General features: G+C 37.5%; 1 protein-coding gene across 1 annotated transcript in view; it reads right to left on the minus strand.

Moving 5' to 3' along the window:
• Positions 1-16,087, minus strand: part of LOC136832588 (phosphoenolpyruvate carboxykinase, cytosolic [GTP]-like) — a 171,138-nt gene extending 155,051 nt beyond the window's left edge. The window contains exon 1 of the mRNA XM_067093698.1: positions 15,641-16,087. Within this exon, the coding sequence (XP_066949799.1) occupies positions 15,641-15,678 (38 nt within the window). The 5' untranslated portion in view covers positions 15,679-16,087. The remainder of the gene's footprint in view (positions 1-15,640) is intronic.
• Positions 16,088-16,482: the final 395 nt, after the last annotated feature.

Consider the following 16,482-nt stretch of genomic DNA (forward strand, 5'->3'; position numbering starts at 1 on the left):
GTATTTCCGATGGCCTCCCTCTACAGCCTAGGCCTAGGCTCTCCTTAGTGATGACTGCCTATTAATAGAATTTGATTAAAGCTGCACTAAGTATAGGGGAACATGAGAAAATACTCAGTGACTGAACATAGGTCTCAAAAATTGTCTGGTAGTGTGTGAACACGAAAACTGCATGTGCTGACAAGATGATCAATTTTTGTAAGAGTGAAATCCACTATAAATGGCTCTCTAAACTTAAAGATCAGAATGCACAGAATAAATAACAGACATCCTCACAACTCCCCTGGATACTGCCCACTGGTAAGTACTGTTCAGCCCAGTGTGTTCCAACATGTCTCAGCTCAGGAGCCATGAACTCTTGAACTCTGATAATAGTCCAATTGAACTCAACAGGACGGAGACCATGGCCAATTAAAACTGATGGCTTATGATACCTTTCACTGTAGTAGTTCTGATGAAGACCTACTAACACAGCAACTGCAGTGAAACTACAGGGGAGATGGCCACCCTGCTAGGGAATCAGATAATGTGGCAACCAAAGGTAAAGTTTGAGTGTGAAAATACAAGATTGGATTAATACCATCAGCGAATCTATCAAAGTAACCATCCCAACCTTCCTGTCACATTCTGCCCTACCCTAACATCACACAGAGCCTCACACATTTGCAATGGTTTTATCATCAATGGAGGAGACTACAGGAGAGGCATTGGTGGGACCCATATATGAGGTTGAATGCTGGAAAGAATTATTTTCAAGCAGAAGTATATAAGGGGAGAATCAGGTCACACAGGGAGAGCTGGAACCTAGCAGTCAACGTGGTTAAAAGTGGCTCCAAATAATCAATAAAGGGACAGTATTATCCAACTACTTGATGGAAGAAAGCATTCTACGCCTTACAGCAATGGTAAATGGAAAGCTGCACACTAATTCAGAAAATGAAGCCACATTAAAGACCCTCTGGTGGCACTTCAGGTTTCAAAACGACCTTCTGGTGGAACCTTCAGGGTTTCAAAATGAGACAATGTGCAGTCTGTTAGACATCATGAAAGTAAGGTCATTGAAGTGCTAAAGAAAAGTGGATTAATTACCCGTTAAGGCCTGGTCTAGCTAAGTGGCTTATTTATCTCTGTTATATGAAATGACCCTTTGAAGAAGGGGAAGTTAAGGTGGCGAGAAAAAGCTTCAAGCATAAAAGGCCCTCTAAATAGTGCTCATCACCCTCACAACATAGTTATCCGGGACTCAAAACAAAGTTGGGAATAAACAGAGCAACCTCTCCGCTAGAACTGCTAGACAAAATATATGAGAGAATCCTCCATAAGAGACCAACTAAGTTCTTGAATGAAAACCTTGACAATGTAAACCATGCAAGGCAGGGACCCCTGAACAACATTTGCATAATTACAGAGAGACTATCACAACAAAACTATGACCAAGTATGTGATTTGATAGTATAAAATTTCAGCTGCAATAAACTAACATGCCCGACATCTTCACCAAAATTGTTCACTGACTCGTGGATCCATGAACAGCACAGATGGAGGTAAAGAGTTTCATGGGTCCTGATTTTGCACTAGGAATTACACTCTCCCTAGTGCTGTTCAACTCCTACACCAGGGGAGTCCTTTAGCATTTGCTAAGGTGTACCCAGATAATCTTTGCAGATGGCCCCACCCAACTATGAGAAGGTTAACAACTCAAAAAGAAATCAAAGATATCCACAATCTGATAAATTCCAGCTCCTCTGTTTCTGCCAGGTGCTCAGCAGCTGTAGGAATTGGAGGAAAGTTAGCCGTATTCAAGACTGCCATCAGCATACTACACCTACAACTCAACATGAAGAGTTGTTCTCCAATACTGTGGACTGTGTTAAGAAGGCTAAGAAGTGGTGGATTCTCTTAGGAAGTTGGTAACTCTCAGCAGCAAAAGACTCAAGAGAAAGTGTAAAAGACTGCTGCAAGACCTATGCTGGAATACCAAGCAGTTCAGTTGTGCATCATAAGCAGGACAGTGCAGTTGATGAAGTATGACGTGCACAGTGGGCAACACCATCTTATTCCTAATTACAAAACTGCTCAAGAGATGTAGCTTGGAGGACTTGGGCATCAGGTTTCACTGACTGACTAACAAGACCTGGAACAAAATGTGCTTGAATAATGAACTCAGATTATAACACTCAACTCACTACCAATAAGAACAGGGTTTGATTCCTACTAAAGCTGACCAAATTAAGTTTTGGTTAGTTAAACTCAAACTGCCGCTACTTACTTAAGCAGCAAAATTAGTGCCAGATAGTGGATTGCTGTACGTTGCTGGTGAGGTGGGGGCAGCCTCATCTCAAAATGACTTTCTGGGTATGGAAGATAAGCACCCTCTGAAACGCCTTTTGCTATCTAATCAACTTTTACTCTCTTGATCTTGAGTTTCTACCAACAAGTTCCATATCGTTCCTGTCTTTTCATTCAGCATCCACAAACGCCTTCCAAAAATGCGAGCTAGTTTAATAGTTTCTCCTTTACAACTTTCCCTTACAAGACCACTCCACCTCTCGTCTAAACCTTGGTGCTCCTTAAAATTTCTAAACATCTATAATATTATGCCAATTCTATTCTTCTATCTACAAAACTGCCATTCGTCTCTCTCTCTCTCTCTTTTGCTAACTTGTTCACCTTACTCCACCCACAAACTGTTTTATCAGCAATTGTCAACTATGCAAGTCATTAAGTTCATAACTCCCTTTCTATCCAAAGACTTAGCACTTGCATCTATTATATTCTCTCTTGTTGATAATTACTCATTATATTTGATGGAAATCTGTTTTAATAAAAAATCTTTCACAGTCATAAATAAATAAATAAATATATAACATATATATATATATATATATATATATATATATATATATATATATATATATATATATATATATATATATATATATATATGACTGTTTAATATTTTGTTAAAACAGAATTCCAGTAAATATGAGCCCATAAAAATGCCGAAGTGTACAAAATTAAACCCTTTATTTTCCACATTTTGGCGTTTTTATGGGCTCCTTATATTTGATATATATATATATATTATATATATATATATATATATATATATATATATATATATATATATATATATATATATATATATATATATATATATACTATATATATACATATATATATATATAGCACGAATGAAAGTGTGCTTGAGAATATCATAACATCCACGTATAACATCCCCGTAAGAAGGTGAGTGAAAACCGGGACTTTCAACAAGTACCTTCTTACGTGCATGTGCATGTGTGTGTGTGTATACATTTATATATATATAAATATATATAAATATATATATATACATATATATTTATATTTATATTATATATATACAGGGTGTTTCGAAATTAGAGCCCCCTCTACAGCATAAACTAAAATTGATATAATTCAGAACAGGTATTTATTTAAGTTTCTGAGTATTTAATATTTTGTGTGGCCTCCATCTGCCTGTACCACAGCCTGCATTCTTGAGGGGTATGATTTAAGCAAATCACAAAAAAACAGACCCAAACTCCATTCCCTGAGCACTTCAGTCACCTCTCTTCGCAGGTCGTTGAGGCTTGGTATACCATTATAGTTCACTGTGCGTGCTTCAACACGATCCTTAAGATACTACCAATGTTTTCACACACATTAAGGTTAGGGGAGCTACCTGGAAATTCACTTGACGAGAAGAAATTGATACCACCGTTTCTAAGCAGCTCCTGTGTCTGAAGAACCTTGAAACATGGTGCCTTATCATGCAAAAATGTGACTTCTTCAACAGATAACACATTTTCAGGATCTTTGAGGAAAGGAAATACTCCACCACTAAGCACAGTTTCTCTGAAGTATTCGCCATTCCACGACTGTCCTTTTTCTTTGATGATCCACATTAACCGTTTGGCTGTAAAAGAGAAAAATTCCCAAACATTCAGGAAATTTCACAACTTGGCGATAGTGCACGTCCTCTCTGATATCATCCAACTTTGCAGCCCAAGATGTCATTTTTATGATTTGGCTTCCTGACTGTGTAAATGAAGAATTCATCTGATGCGGCAACATGGAGAAAGTCAGCTTCCATCCCAATCTTCAAGAAATGAACAACAAAACCATGCACAGTCTTCTCTCTGTTGCTGAGTGATGCTGGGCTTGCTGATAATATGAAATGGCTTGATACCAGATTTTTTCAACTCATGATATACAGCACTATAACTTCTCTTCTTCCCCTTTTTGTTTCTAGTTCAAGTGCCAATTTACGTAAAGACTTTCTTGGTCTACCCACTGCCTCAGTTATGATGTCTTTTGACTCCTGAGAGGGGACTTCAGGCCTTCCAAGATTCTCTCTCTTTATGCGATGACAGTCATATGGATTTTTGTTCCAGTTTCTTTTAACAAAGGATTCATCTCTTTTAATGTATTTAGCTATCCAGGAACATGAAATAAAGGATGCGCCAGCATCCCTGGCCTCTCTGAAGGTTATAGCCTGGATTCGGTCAATCCATCTGATTTCCTCCGAGTCGTTAGCCATGGCTGTATCTAACTCCGTCACTCAGTCTGAAAATACAAGAAATTTTAAATGAAAAACAGCTTAATAGAAACTTAAAATAATGTACTTGGAGATAGGCTACAGCAGAAAACTTCATAAAACTTCATAACTTTCCATTTGTTCTGTGGACGGGGGTGGCCTCTAATTTCGGAACACCCGGTATATTATATACATACATATATATATATATATATATATATATATATATATATATATATATATATATATATATATATATATATATATATATATATGTGTGTGTGTGTGGTAACAAGGAACAGAAGAGCCAACGCGTTCGTTGCCGCAGGCGTGAACATGAATCTACGCAGCGAAAACCTGTCGCAATGACTGCTTGGCAAACAGGTCGACAGGGTTAAGTGTTATTGCAGATACCCTCTGACGTAGCCTGACTGCGTGTTAACTTGCACAAAAGGAAAAAAAAGATGCATAGAACGAGTCCCTTAAAACGTTAACACCGGTTAGTGACGTCACAGCCATCATAGAAGGAAAGTCCTTTCATTATTGCGGTTCAGCTGTTCAAGCCCACGCACGAGTACACTTCGGTGCTGTCACATAGACACACACACAGAGTAACGAATTTGTGTATATCTAATGAGTGTGCTTAATGCTTAGTTAACTTAAATGGGCGCTCGCACACACAAGTAAGAAACTTATGAGGCAGTGTTTCTCTGTGGAATGAGACGTTCCTTGCGTTCCGTGTGTGTGTACAAACACTGCTTCATAAACTTCTTACCTCTGACGCAACAGCAATGCCACATCTACGTGCCAGGTGCGGGAGGGCAAGTCAATTTGCATAAAAACCTGGTTTGTTTACTCGATGAGAGAGACTGCCCGAGTCGCAGTACCGAAGATTATACACAAGCAATTATGACGCTACCAGCACAAGAAGAGACAACGAATCTTCAATAAGACAATCACCCACAAGTACTGGAAAGCTGTAAACAACAATAACTGGAAGAATCACAATTAACAGACTTGCAATTGCTATTTCATATACAGTTAGATAGCAAGTATTATTTCAAATATACACAGCTTCAAACAATATTTTGTAACAGCAGCAGCAACGACTTACATCGTGTAAAGACCAAATCTAGTCCGCACCGTTACCGATTCCATACTTAAAAGCGCCTCTAAACACTTGGATATAAACCAAAAAGATCAGGGACAATAAATAATGTGCAGAAGGCAACTGCACGAAACAACTTCCCTCATAAAAACAAACGCCAATATCCAGTTTGCTCTATCATTTTATAAGCACTTTTGCTTGATAGGCTTTTCACTGATAACCTTGACTAGACCCCAGTGTTGGTAATCGTTTGATTATCGAGATTAGTTATTCCGTTCATAGTCACGGATGTCTCATCAAACGAGGAAGCTCAGATTCCAAAGTCAATGTCATCGTTTGTTATGATTTTGTTTATAAATACCAAGGACGTATAATTGACGGTACCACAAATTTTTCCTCTTATTATAAAATAAAGTACATTATAATCAGATTTAATATACATTTTAAATATATACATTTACATTTAGTCAAATCAGAAAACTTACATCCTTAATAGACTATACAAGTCATATATACACTTAAACTATTCACAAATGAAGTACCTTTACTGATACTCAAATCTGGTACAAAACAATCATAGATTAATACCATCTACATAAAATGTACAAGAAACATGAATTATTACTTTTGACTACCTCAAAAGGCGAAGGTCACCTATTCATATTGCTCCTAAAAGCTTTGTAGGACTAACTCACAAATCTCCCTTTACAAGAATTTCAGGTCTGTTTCGTAAAAATCTGAAAGTTTCACTAAAAAAATAAAAAAAAAATATAAACAAAATTTAAATATGCTTTTACTAAAATGCACAAAAAAGTAAAAAATAATTTTTTGAAGGATTTTCTTACAATTGAACATGTCCACAAAAATAAAAGCATGGGCCCCAAACAAGGAAGGATATGCTACAAGAAAAGAAATATTTTTTAACTTCTTGTATTTTTTCCTTCCATGTTTGCGGTCCAAGCTTTTATTTTTGTAGACATGATTAATTGTAGGAAAATCCTGGTGAGTCTCAAAAAATTATTTTTACTTTTTGTGCATTTTAATAAAAGCATGTCTAAAAAGTTTTTTTTTATTTTTCATTTTATACTTTTTAGTTTTGACAGAAATTGTAACCTATTTATGATTGTAGTTACGCAACTTATATCCAGGGAGGGTGAGGGGAAGGGGGAGGGAAGGTGAGGGGAAGGGGAAATGGGAGGGGAAAAGGGAAGGGAAATGGGAATGGTGGGAGGAGGGGAAGTGGGAGGGGAAATGGGAAGGGGAAATGGGAGGGAGGGAGTGAGGAAGGGGAAGGGGGGTGGGGAAGGGGAAGGGGAGGTAGGGTGGGGGGTGGGGGGAAAGGAAAGGGGAAGGGGAAATGGGAAGGGGAAGAGGCAGGGGAGGGGAGGGGAAGTGGGAGGGGTGGGGAAGGGGGAAGGGGAGGAGAAGTGGGATGGGAGGGGAAGGGGAGGAGAAGTGGGATGGGAGAGGGGGAGGTGGGGGGGGGAGGGGAGGAGGGAGGAGGGGATGGGGGGAGGTATAAGTGGAAGGGATGAAAGAGAGGAAGGGTGAGAGGATGGAAGATGGAAAGGAGGAGGAGGACTGAGCTAAATTAACATTTGATCTCATGCTCCGGAAGGGGAGGGGGAAGGAAGGGGAAGGGGGAAGGGAGGGGAAGGAAGGGAAGGGGAAAGGGGAAGGAAGGGGGAAGGGGGAGGGAAGGGAAGGGAGGGGAGGGAAGAGGGAAGGGAAGGGGAGGACACAGCTAAATTAACACTTGATCGTGTGCTTGGAAGGGGGACGGGGAGGGGGAGGGGAGGGGAATGGAAGAGGGAAGGGAGGACACAGCTAAACTAACACTTGATCTTGCCCTTTGGAAGGGGGAGGAGGAAGGGGATGGAAGAGGGAAGGTGAAGGAAGGACACAGCTAAATTAACATTTGATCGTATGCACGGAAGGGAGGGGAGGGGAGGGGAAGGGGATTGAGGAGGGGAAGGGAAGGGAAGGGAAGGGAAGGAAGTGGGAAGGGGATGGGGAGGACACAACTAAATTAACACTTGATCGTGTTCTGAGGAAGGGGGAAGGGGAAGGGAGGGGATGGAAAAGGGAAGGGAGAAGGGGGAGGGGTTATATAGACGATAGATTCTACCGAGTCAAAGATCCTGAGAAACTGGGAGAGGTCACTGTAGGGACACAAAGAGGTCACTGCTGACCTACTGATTATGCAAGGTTGTATTGTCACCGGGATTGAGTAACCATGCTAAATTTCAAGCCCATCGGACGAAGGTAACAGGTCAAAAATTGAATTACAAGATTTGAGGACAAAGAGACGAACAGACAGACAGACGCAAAAGGCAACTTAAATAAAAGCATGTAAAATAACAGTCCAGACTAAAGTACCGAGTTCACTCATTACCTAAGAACGAAAATCTATGAAATGTTTGAATTTTTTGCGGCAACTTTATTTTGTCGTTCATGATTATGGCACAGTAAATACACTGGTAATATAGCCTAACCACTCTTCCCCCACACAAAAAAAAAAAAAAAAAACACAGCAATCAGATATACGACGATATGTAAACCTGGAAAAAAGTAAAATATCAACACTATATATTACTTAACATACGAGTGCATGTGTGGGATGGAGAAGCTACAAAAGTATGTGAAATGTTCTTTACTAATTGCAAACTAAAATAAAGCAGTGAAATTCGTGCGGTCATGTACTTAATTCTGGATTTGAATGACCTTGTCGAAATACTCACAAGAATAGTCTTTTTTCTCGTCGACCCTGAGAGACTGAATGCTTGGAAGTTGATCTCATTGAGGACAGAACAGGGAAGTAAAAATGAATAAGGAACGAATGGCAAAGCTTCAGCTGGCCTCCATCTATATTTTCTAACTTTTTTTTTTTTTAGCTTACATGTAAAAAAGATTTTAGTTATCCTTATACAAAACATTAATAGGCAATCCACCAATACTACATCTTCCAGTTTTCTTTAACGAAATGGGCATTTCATTTATCGTTCTGAAATGAGACTAACAATGGCTTCAGGAGTGGTCTGTTTCTATTTGAACCATGGTCTGTGGTGCGTATTTGTAACTACCATGAACATCTTTGTGTGTTGTTTAGGATAGTGTTCATCATATCTTAAAAACTGTGGTCTTTAATGCGCATTACAAAACAATGAGCATGTCTCATTCCACATAGGCCTATTTGCATTTTCTCTTGCTTCCACTAAGATGATTACCGGTTTCTACCAACTTGATTGACGCATACGTTATCCCCTAAATAGCCCCAAACTTATCTAAGATTAAAAACGTACATATATGGTTTAAATTAAAATGGTTAACCTTGTTAGATTTCAGCAGATTTTCACGGGATAAACGGATCTAATGATAGCTACAAAATTAAGAGTATGACTGACTTTTTCACATATAATCTGTCGCACTGCGAATCTCACCACAGTTCATATTCATTAATAAGCGTAATGGGGACGTCGAGGGGGGGGGGCTGGCAGCTCCAGGTATGAGACGCAAACGCGAGTCCCCCGAGTTCGTCCAAATAAGGTTCAAATCAAACGCAAAACGAGGCAGTTCCATAATGAAAAGGGAACCCGACAAGCGAGCACTCTGACGTCAATGCCTCTGCAGGTTCTCTTTTATGGATGATATCCATATACGGACATCCAATCCTGGAGACAACAGAGGAGACATGGTATTCCACTAGTTAATCCAAGAGGTTTGCAATTAACAATAACACCATCATGACCAAAACATTCCAGTTTGCTAATAATGATTTTAAAAATTGAAAAAATTCTTTGCCTTAAGCCATCAGGTTTTTTTTTTTTTTTTTTACACTGGTGCAAATGGGTGGATTTATGAAATTTTGGGTCAATGGACATGCACTGGGGCCAATAAAGCCCTTCAGTGAGATAAAGAAAAGTCAATGTATGAAAGCGAGTGCCAAGAGAGGTCACCATTTGTGTGGCAGTAAGAAATTTGTAAGTGTGTTGGGGGGACACTATTACAAAACGTTGAACAAATAAAGGTGCATCACGATATCTTAAATTTAATTAAGTTATGACTGAATTGGGCCGAGATAATGCTATGGGGGCATAGCATTATCTAAATATATATATATATATATATATATATATATATATATATATATATATATATGTACATATGTATATATACATTATCTAAATATATATATATATATATATATATATATATATATATATATATATATAATATATATATATATATATATATATATATATATATATCTATATATATATATATATATATATATATATATATATATATATATATATATATATATTATATATATATATATATATATATATATATATATATATATATATATATATATATATATATATATATATATATAATTTCAGGACAAGGAGAGTAAGGTCTACAGGGTTGGATGGGTTAAGAAAGAAGTACTGGAAAGAAAAGGATTATTTAATATACAGAGGAAAAATATAAAAGCGAATGGAAAATTCACGTTACGAATCAATCGACGCATTGAGGATGGACCCACTGAGCAAAATAAACAAATAAATCAACATCCACAATATCATTCTTTATACACTACAAAGAAGGCTTATCAGCAACATGAACCGATTATCTCATACCACGTATTTACCTACTTCTGACAAGCACTCTCACGCATCCTGAATATTATTACATACTTTCCTTTCCATCACCTCTTTCACCCAAGTCTGTCCAGCACTTTCTAGATCTTTCTCTCCTAATCTCTTCTAACCCTTCTGAATTTATAAGTTTTTCACCAACTGTCTTCCTCTATTCTTTCACACGTCCACGCCATGTCATATGCAATTTTTTTTTACCACTTCTACTTATCTCCACGTTTCTCAGCTTTTCTCTTTCTCTCATGCTATACAACCTATGCAAAAAGTAATCTCAAGAGCTTAAAACTTTTTTTTACTTGCATTCTCATTCAGCATCAACACTTCACTTTACTAAAGAGCTCCTGGCTATATAGTCCCTTCATACATTCCAACCTTGGCTTTTGTGACCACTCAAATCTCTTCATCATATGTACAGACGCTGTTACCTTCCTTGCTTCACTTCAAATTTTCTCGTACAACACCTGTCTTACTGCATTCGGGTCGTTTCGGCCGTAAGTCATTTAGGCCGTAAGCACGTTTACGTGCAAAATGGGCGCCGTGTTTAGTACCAGCCCCTTGGGGATGTACGTAAAACATGAAATAATAATGATAAATACCATAAACATAACGGAAAATATCATAAACATAACGGTAAATACCATAAACATAACGTCTTACATTGTTTTGGATGTTACGGCCTAAGTGACTTACGGCCGAAACGACCAGGACCGGTCTTTCTTACCCCTTGATACCTTCATAAATCAGCTGCTATTTTTCCAGCCTACACACTATTAACATCTTTGTGATTTCCTTTTCACCCTCACAGTCTTGCTCTTGCTAATATTTACTCTCATCTTTATCAGTCTTGCTCTTGCTAATATTTACTCTCATCTTTATCCTCAAGCAAAAGCTTTAAAACCTTTTCTCTACTTTCAAGAGTTTCTCTTCATTTTATCATCTCTAAACATCAACCATTCTCTACTCTGCTCACAAATCAACTATCCATCCCGGGACTTTCACCCGTTTCTAATTTAACTTAAGCAAACTCTATCCATAAAGATACTTAAACACCCAAGGAGAAATAAAACATTCCTGTCTTTGAACCACTTTTACACTAATTAAAAAAAACTCTCTTGTCCACGTATTCTACCACAAGCTTCCCTTCCATCATTAAAACTTCCAATCGCTCTCAAATAATTACCCTTCATATCACATATCCTCAACCCCGCCTCCACTGCCTCTCTAGAGATTCTATCAAAAGCTTTCTAGATTCATGAACACCACGTACAGCTTTTTCTCTTTACTTTCAAACTTTTGAAATATTTGCTTCATAATAATTGATCCATGTACTCTCAACCTTGTTTAAACACACCCTGTTCTTCCCTTATCAACCCTTCTTTCATAATATATATATATATATATATATATATATATATATATATATATATATATATATATATATATATATATATATATATATATTATATTATATATATATATTATATATATATATATATATATATATATATATATATATATATATATTCACCTAGCCTACATGCCTATTCTCTGGCCAGGGCGTGACTCCTGATGTTAAATCTTTCAATTTTCAAGAAGAATTTCGAGATGAAGTTGCTAATTGCATGCCCCTCTCCACCCTGGCTGATACTCGCCACAGCCTGCCAACTACCTAGAGCCTAATTTACACCTTGAGCAAATATATATATATACTGTATATATATATATATATATATATATATATACACATAAAAACTAATCATTCTCGAAAGTCAGCTTGACTTCTACAACCAGATTCATTACAGAAAAATCTGATAAGTTAATTAACCTAAAAAGCAGATCTCCATGATCTAATAGCAAATCCATTCATTATCATTTTTAATAGCCAATTCTTGTTCTGCCTATGATGACTCGATACGAGAGAGAGAGAGAGAGAGAGAGAGAGAGAGAGAGAGAGAGAGAGAGAGAGAGAGAGAGAGAGAGAGAGAGAGAGAGAGAGAGAGAGACTTCACTAAAAATGGGCAACAAAGCAGCAATTAAAGAGAAAAGTATAGTGCTGGTTTGTTTCTTATGTATTGAAAGTATATGAGGTTACAAAAAACCACTAACCTAAGTTCATATTCTGTCTTCCGGACCTAACCAGTTATATCAACGACACCCTTGCCAGTGGGGTTTGATAACCTCTTGGTCAAACTGATTCCACGCCTCTCTTTGATCTGGTCAAGGTTGATACAAGGACCTCGGATCTGGTAAACCACCAAACTGTTATGTAAACAAATGATTGGATGTCGAAGCTGTGCATTTGTTCAGTTTTATTTTTTAATACCCTTTGTTTTGCTGTTGTTTAGTTTCGTGCCCTGCCACTCTCTGTATCTGTTCCAAAATTTAATAGAAAGCTGCTACTTCAACTTGTGCTAAGGAGGAAGAGGATAACTGTCTGAAGTCGGTAGTAACGACCGAAAACCAAGTTTCCAGTACAACAAAACGTTAAACTACAATATTTTATGGTTAATATTCCTTACAATACCATCAGAAACTACTGCCAATTATCTCCAAGAGAACGGTAACTACTGTCTACAGCACTTATTTATATTGTAAAGCATATATTTAAGAGCCAACTGCTTAGCTAGTCTAATAAGCACTAAAATCAAGGCTTTTCTTTGCAGTAACTAAAGTTTTTGCTAAATCTGAGAGGGCATCAAAAATACTGTCAAAAAGCAACACCGTGATTTCAAATCAACCTTTTCAAGAGCCTAATATAACTACGAAGATCTTTTGGTTTGTAATGGTTGCCCTAAGAAATCTGAAAAGATTTGGAAAGATCACAATACGACAATACCTGTATACCGAAAAAATTATTACTTTGGCAACGAGAAAGTTCCTATACAACTTATTTAAAAACCTGGGTTGGGGAAGGTAACTTAACCACTGCTGCTGAAAATGGTATGCGAAAAGTGTTTTAGGATGCCACATCATGAAGAAGTGTCTCATGGGAATACCGTTCAGTATATGAAATAGCGAAAGTTTATCGTTAGGATACGTTACGTCTCCTATCACTCACTCGTAAGTAAGGGTTGGTTAAACTGCTTCATCATCCAAAGATCAGGCGATTTTAGCTTGCACTACCAAAGCTTAAGAGCTATTTTTCATAATTGTCAGTTTTTAATAACTGATAAAATTTATCTTGGATTTTAACTCCTGTTTATTTTCAACAGTTTCGATAGTTTGGCAGTATTTGTTTGTTTATCATGGTATGCACATCTACATCAAAAGTCAATCCAAGGTTAACATTTGGTCTAAATTTTGATAAGTTTTCTTTGGGTCGAAACAAACTAAAATGTGTGATAGTTTCTTTGTTGGGTTCGGGTCACATTCTATCGTTCCGCAGTTGGCATGAGATTTTAGACTTGTTTTTTATTTGTGGAACTGCCGAACTGGGAATTTTAAAATTAAATAAAACGTTCACTGCTTCATAACACAAGGTAAAAGTTACCAATACAATTACAGACACTGTACACCTATGAGAAAAACATTTGCTGACAGATGATCGAATTCATTATGATAAACATAAGCAAGCTTCTTTGTCACTTGGAGGCAACCAAACAATTAACACAGCACCAGAAAATACTTGTTATACCAGTCCGTAAATCCAGAGCCAAGCCAATCCCCTCTACGTAAAACATGTCGTGAAAAATAATAAAAAGGTGTTTAAAGCGTTAAAGGTCGCTAATAAGAAGCAAAACGAAGCGACGAATCATACATACACACACATGCTAATCACCTAGACACCCTCTCTATCCACGTTTAGACCTGGGAGGTGGCAACTGATAACTCAAAAGTTGGACCTGTTGGCTCTACCAGTCCCAGTGCAGAGGTGTCAGGTTGCACTGCCAGTGAAAATCTTTCAAGCCCTAAGCGGGGCTGGACCTGGGATCCAGCTGTTACAGGAACCTACACGTGCATACGTGATACTTGCAAGAACACAAGAGTAAATGAACAATGGACTTGAGTAAATCAAAATAAAATATTGCTAGTAATGGTGATCCATAAAATATGAAGACTAAACAGGGCCTTTAATATCAGATAATCATATATATATATATATATATATATATATATATATATATATATATATATATATATATATATATATATATATATATATATATATATATATATATATATAATGTATAAAATAGAGAAAAAATAAAGAAAACGGTCAACTGATTTTATAAACAAGGTCATTTATGTTCTCGAATCCAATAATCCTAAGCTTTCTCTTAACAGAAAAAGTCATTAACATGAGTTTAAAAAAAGAAAAATGAGACTCCGCCAGTAGTGGTAGTAAGATTCGATGTACTGGTAATAAGCAAAAAATGTGCCGAACTTCGGCGTAATCGAGTGTTCTGTACAGTGTATAATGCTGTATGAAACTCTCAGCCGAGACCCATGAAACTTTCTGTCACGGAGTAGGTTTGGTGATTGATAGGTGGATGATCAACATACCAATTTGCACCCCTCTAGCCTCAGTTGTTTTTAAGATCTGCTGAGGGACTGACAAAGCCTCATCTCAATAGGTTTCTTTTACAGAAAACTAAAAATGAAAGCCTACGCTACAACAGAAAATACATTGTCCAATTAGCCTTTTCCATAACTGATCCAGACACAATGGCACAGCATTCTTTTCTCACCCAACATCATGTGACGGGTTCATGTCAACCGGTATAGCCCACTTCAAATCAAAATTCATGAGCTTACTTCAGTGACGGCAAACGTTACGCGAAACGAAGGCTTTTTCATACTAGGCTAACAGCTGCGAGACCTCTTTAGCATAGGTATAAATTAAACAGGTTTCCCAAATTAACTGAAACGTCTTTCCTTTATTGGGAGTCAATCCAAAGCCCATGCCCACCGCCTAGCCCCTAGGGCCTAGGCTAACCAACCGACTGATTTTACTTCTGTACAGTCTAATTCTTAACTGATTAATTACATACGGTATGTAAACTATCCGTAAATTGCGGCTAGCTTGGCATAGCTTGTTATCCATAATATTGTTGTAAAATGACACTGATCACAAGTATAGGACATATCAATGATTTTATTCCATTGCCCTAAAACTACTCGCGAGATGCAAACCGACTACCGAAGACTTACCACAGGTCCTTTTTTGGGGTGGAAAGCAGGGTTCGAAAACTACAAGGCCAAGGGTAACTGTTTTGGGGGATAGCGTGACGGATGGAGCGATTGCACTGAAAAATGGTAACACAGCCAGTGCGTCTCGTCTTACAGCAACTTAATTCATATTTAACATACCTGATCAAGCGAGGAACAAACCTGACGATGAAGCTCATGGCTCCAGATAAAATTGCACTTGTTCTTCACTAGAAAACGAAATAACTGAAAGCACGGCCGCCGTCGGTCACAAACACAACGACAGTGATGTTAGGAACACTGACCCACAGTTGCCAGGAACTAAATTTGGGGGATTTTTTTAAGTGCTGCTGCACCGTTATTCCATCCGACGAACAAGGAAGAAAACTAAATTTGTGGCAAACAAAAGCCCTGAGCTTATTTACAACGTAAATATGTGTACTGTTATCACATTCAATGGGCAAATGCAAAGTAATCACGTTACTGCCACTGTCAAGTGACCGTTTTGTGCATAATCAGGTGTTTCTACAGAAGACTGCCTACGTGACATGCCGGAGATGGGAGGTTCAGGAAATTTCCAAGGCAAAGCTATTCTTGCTACACTTAACTGATATTGTGACCGTAAATGCAAATTTTAGTAACATGTGGCTAATCGACCAGTATTTATTTTCACTTTTTTATCTTGAATATTTATTCTCACACGGGCAGACAAAATTTCTCATTCACCATTTAGACAACAAAAATATCAAATGTTGGATTTTTACTGTGCTAGTTTATTTTGGAAGGTCTATATCTTGAAGTATCTGAGGACATGTTACTGCCTTTCCAACCGTGAGGGTAGTTACCGATACCGTTCTCATGGTCCTAGTTATTGTGTAACTATTGCCTTTTTATTTTTTATGTAATAATAAAAATTGAAATCGACTCAAAAGTGACATGACGAATGAATTGCTTGTATTGAAAAAGAATTTCTAAAAATTGCCTTTGTTTAACCACTAATCTAC

This window comes from Macrobrachium rosenbergii, chromosome 4, assembly GCF_040412425.1.
Source record: "Macrobrachium rosenbergii isolate ZJJX-2024 chromosome 4, ASM4041242v1, whole genome shotgun sequence".
NCBI lineage: Eukaryota > Metazoa > Arthropoda > Malacostraca > Decapoda > Palaemonidae > Macrobrachium > Macrobrachium rosenbergii.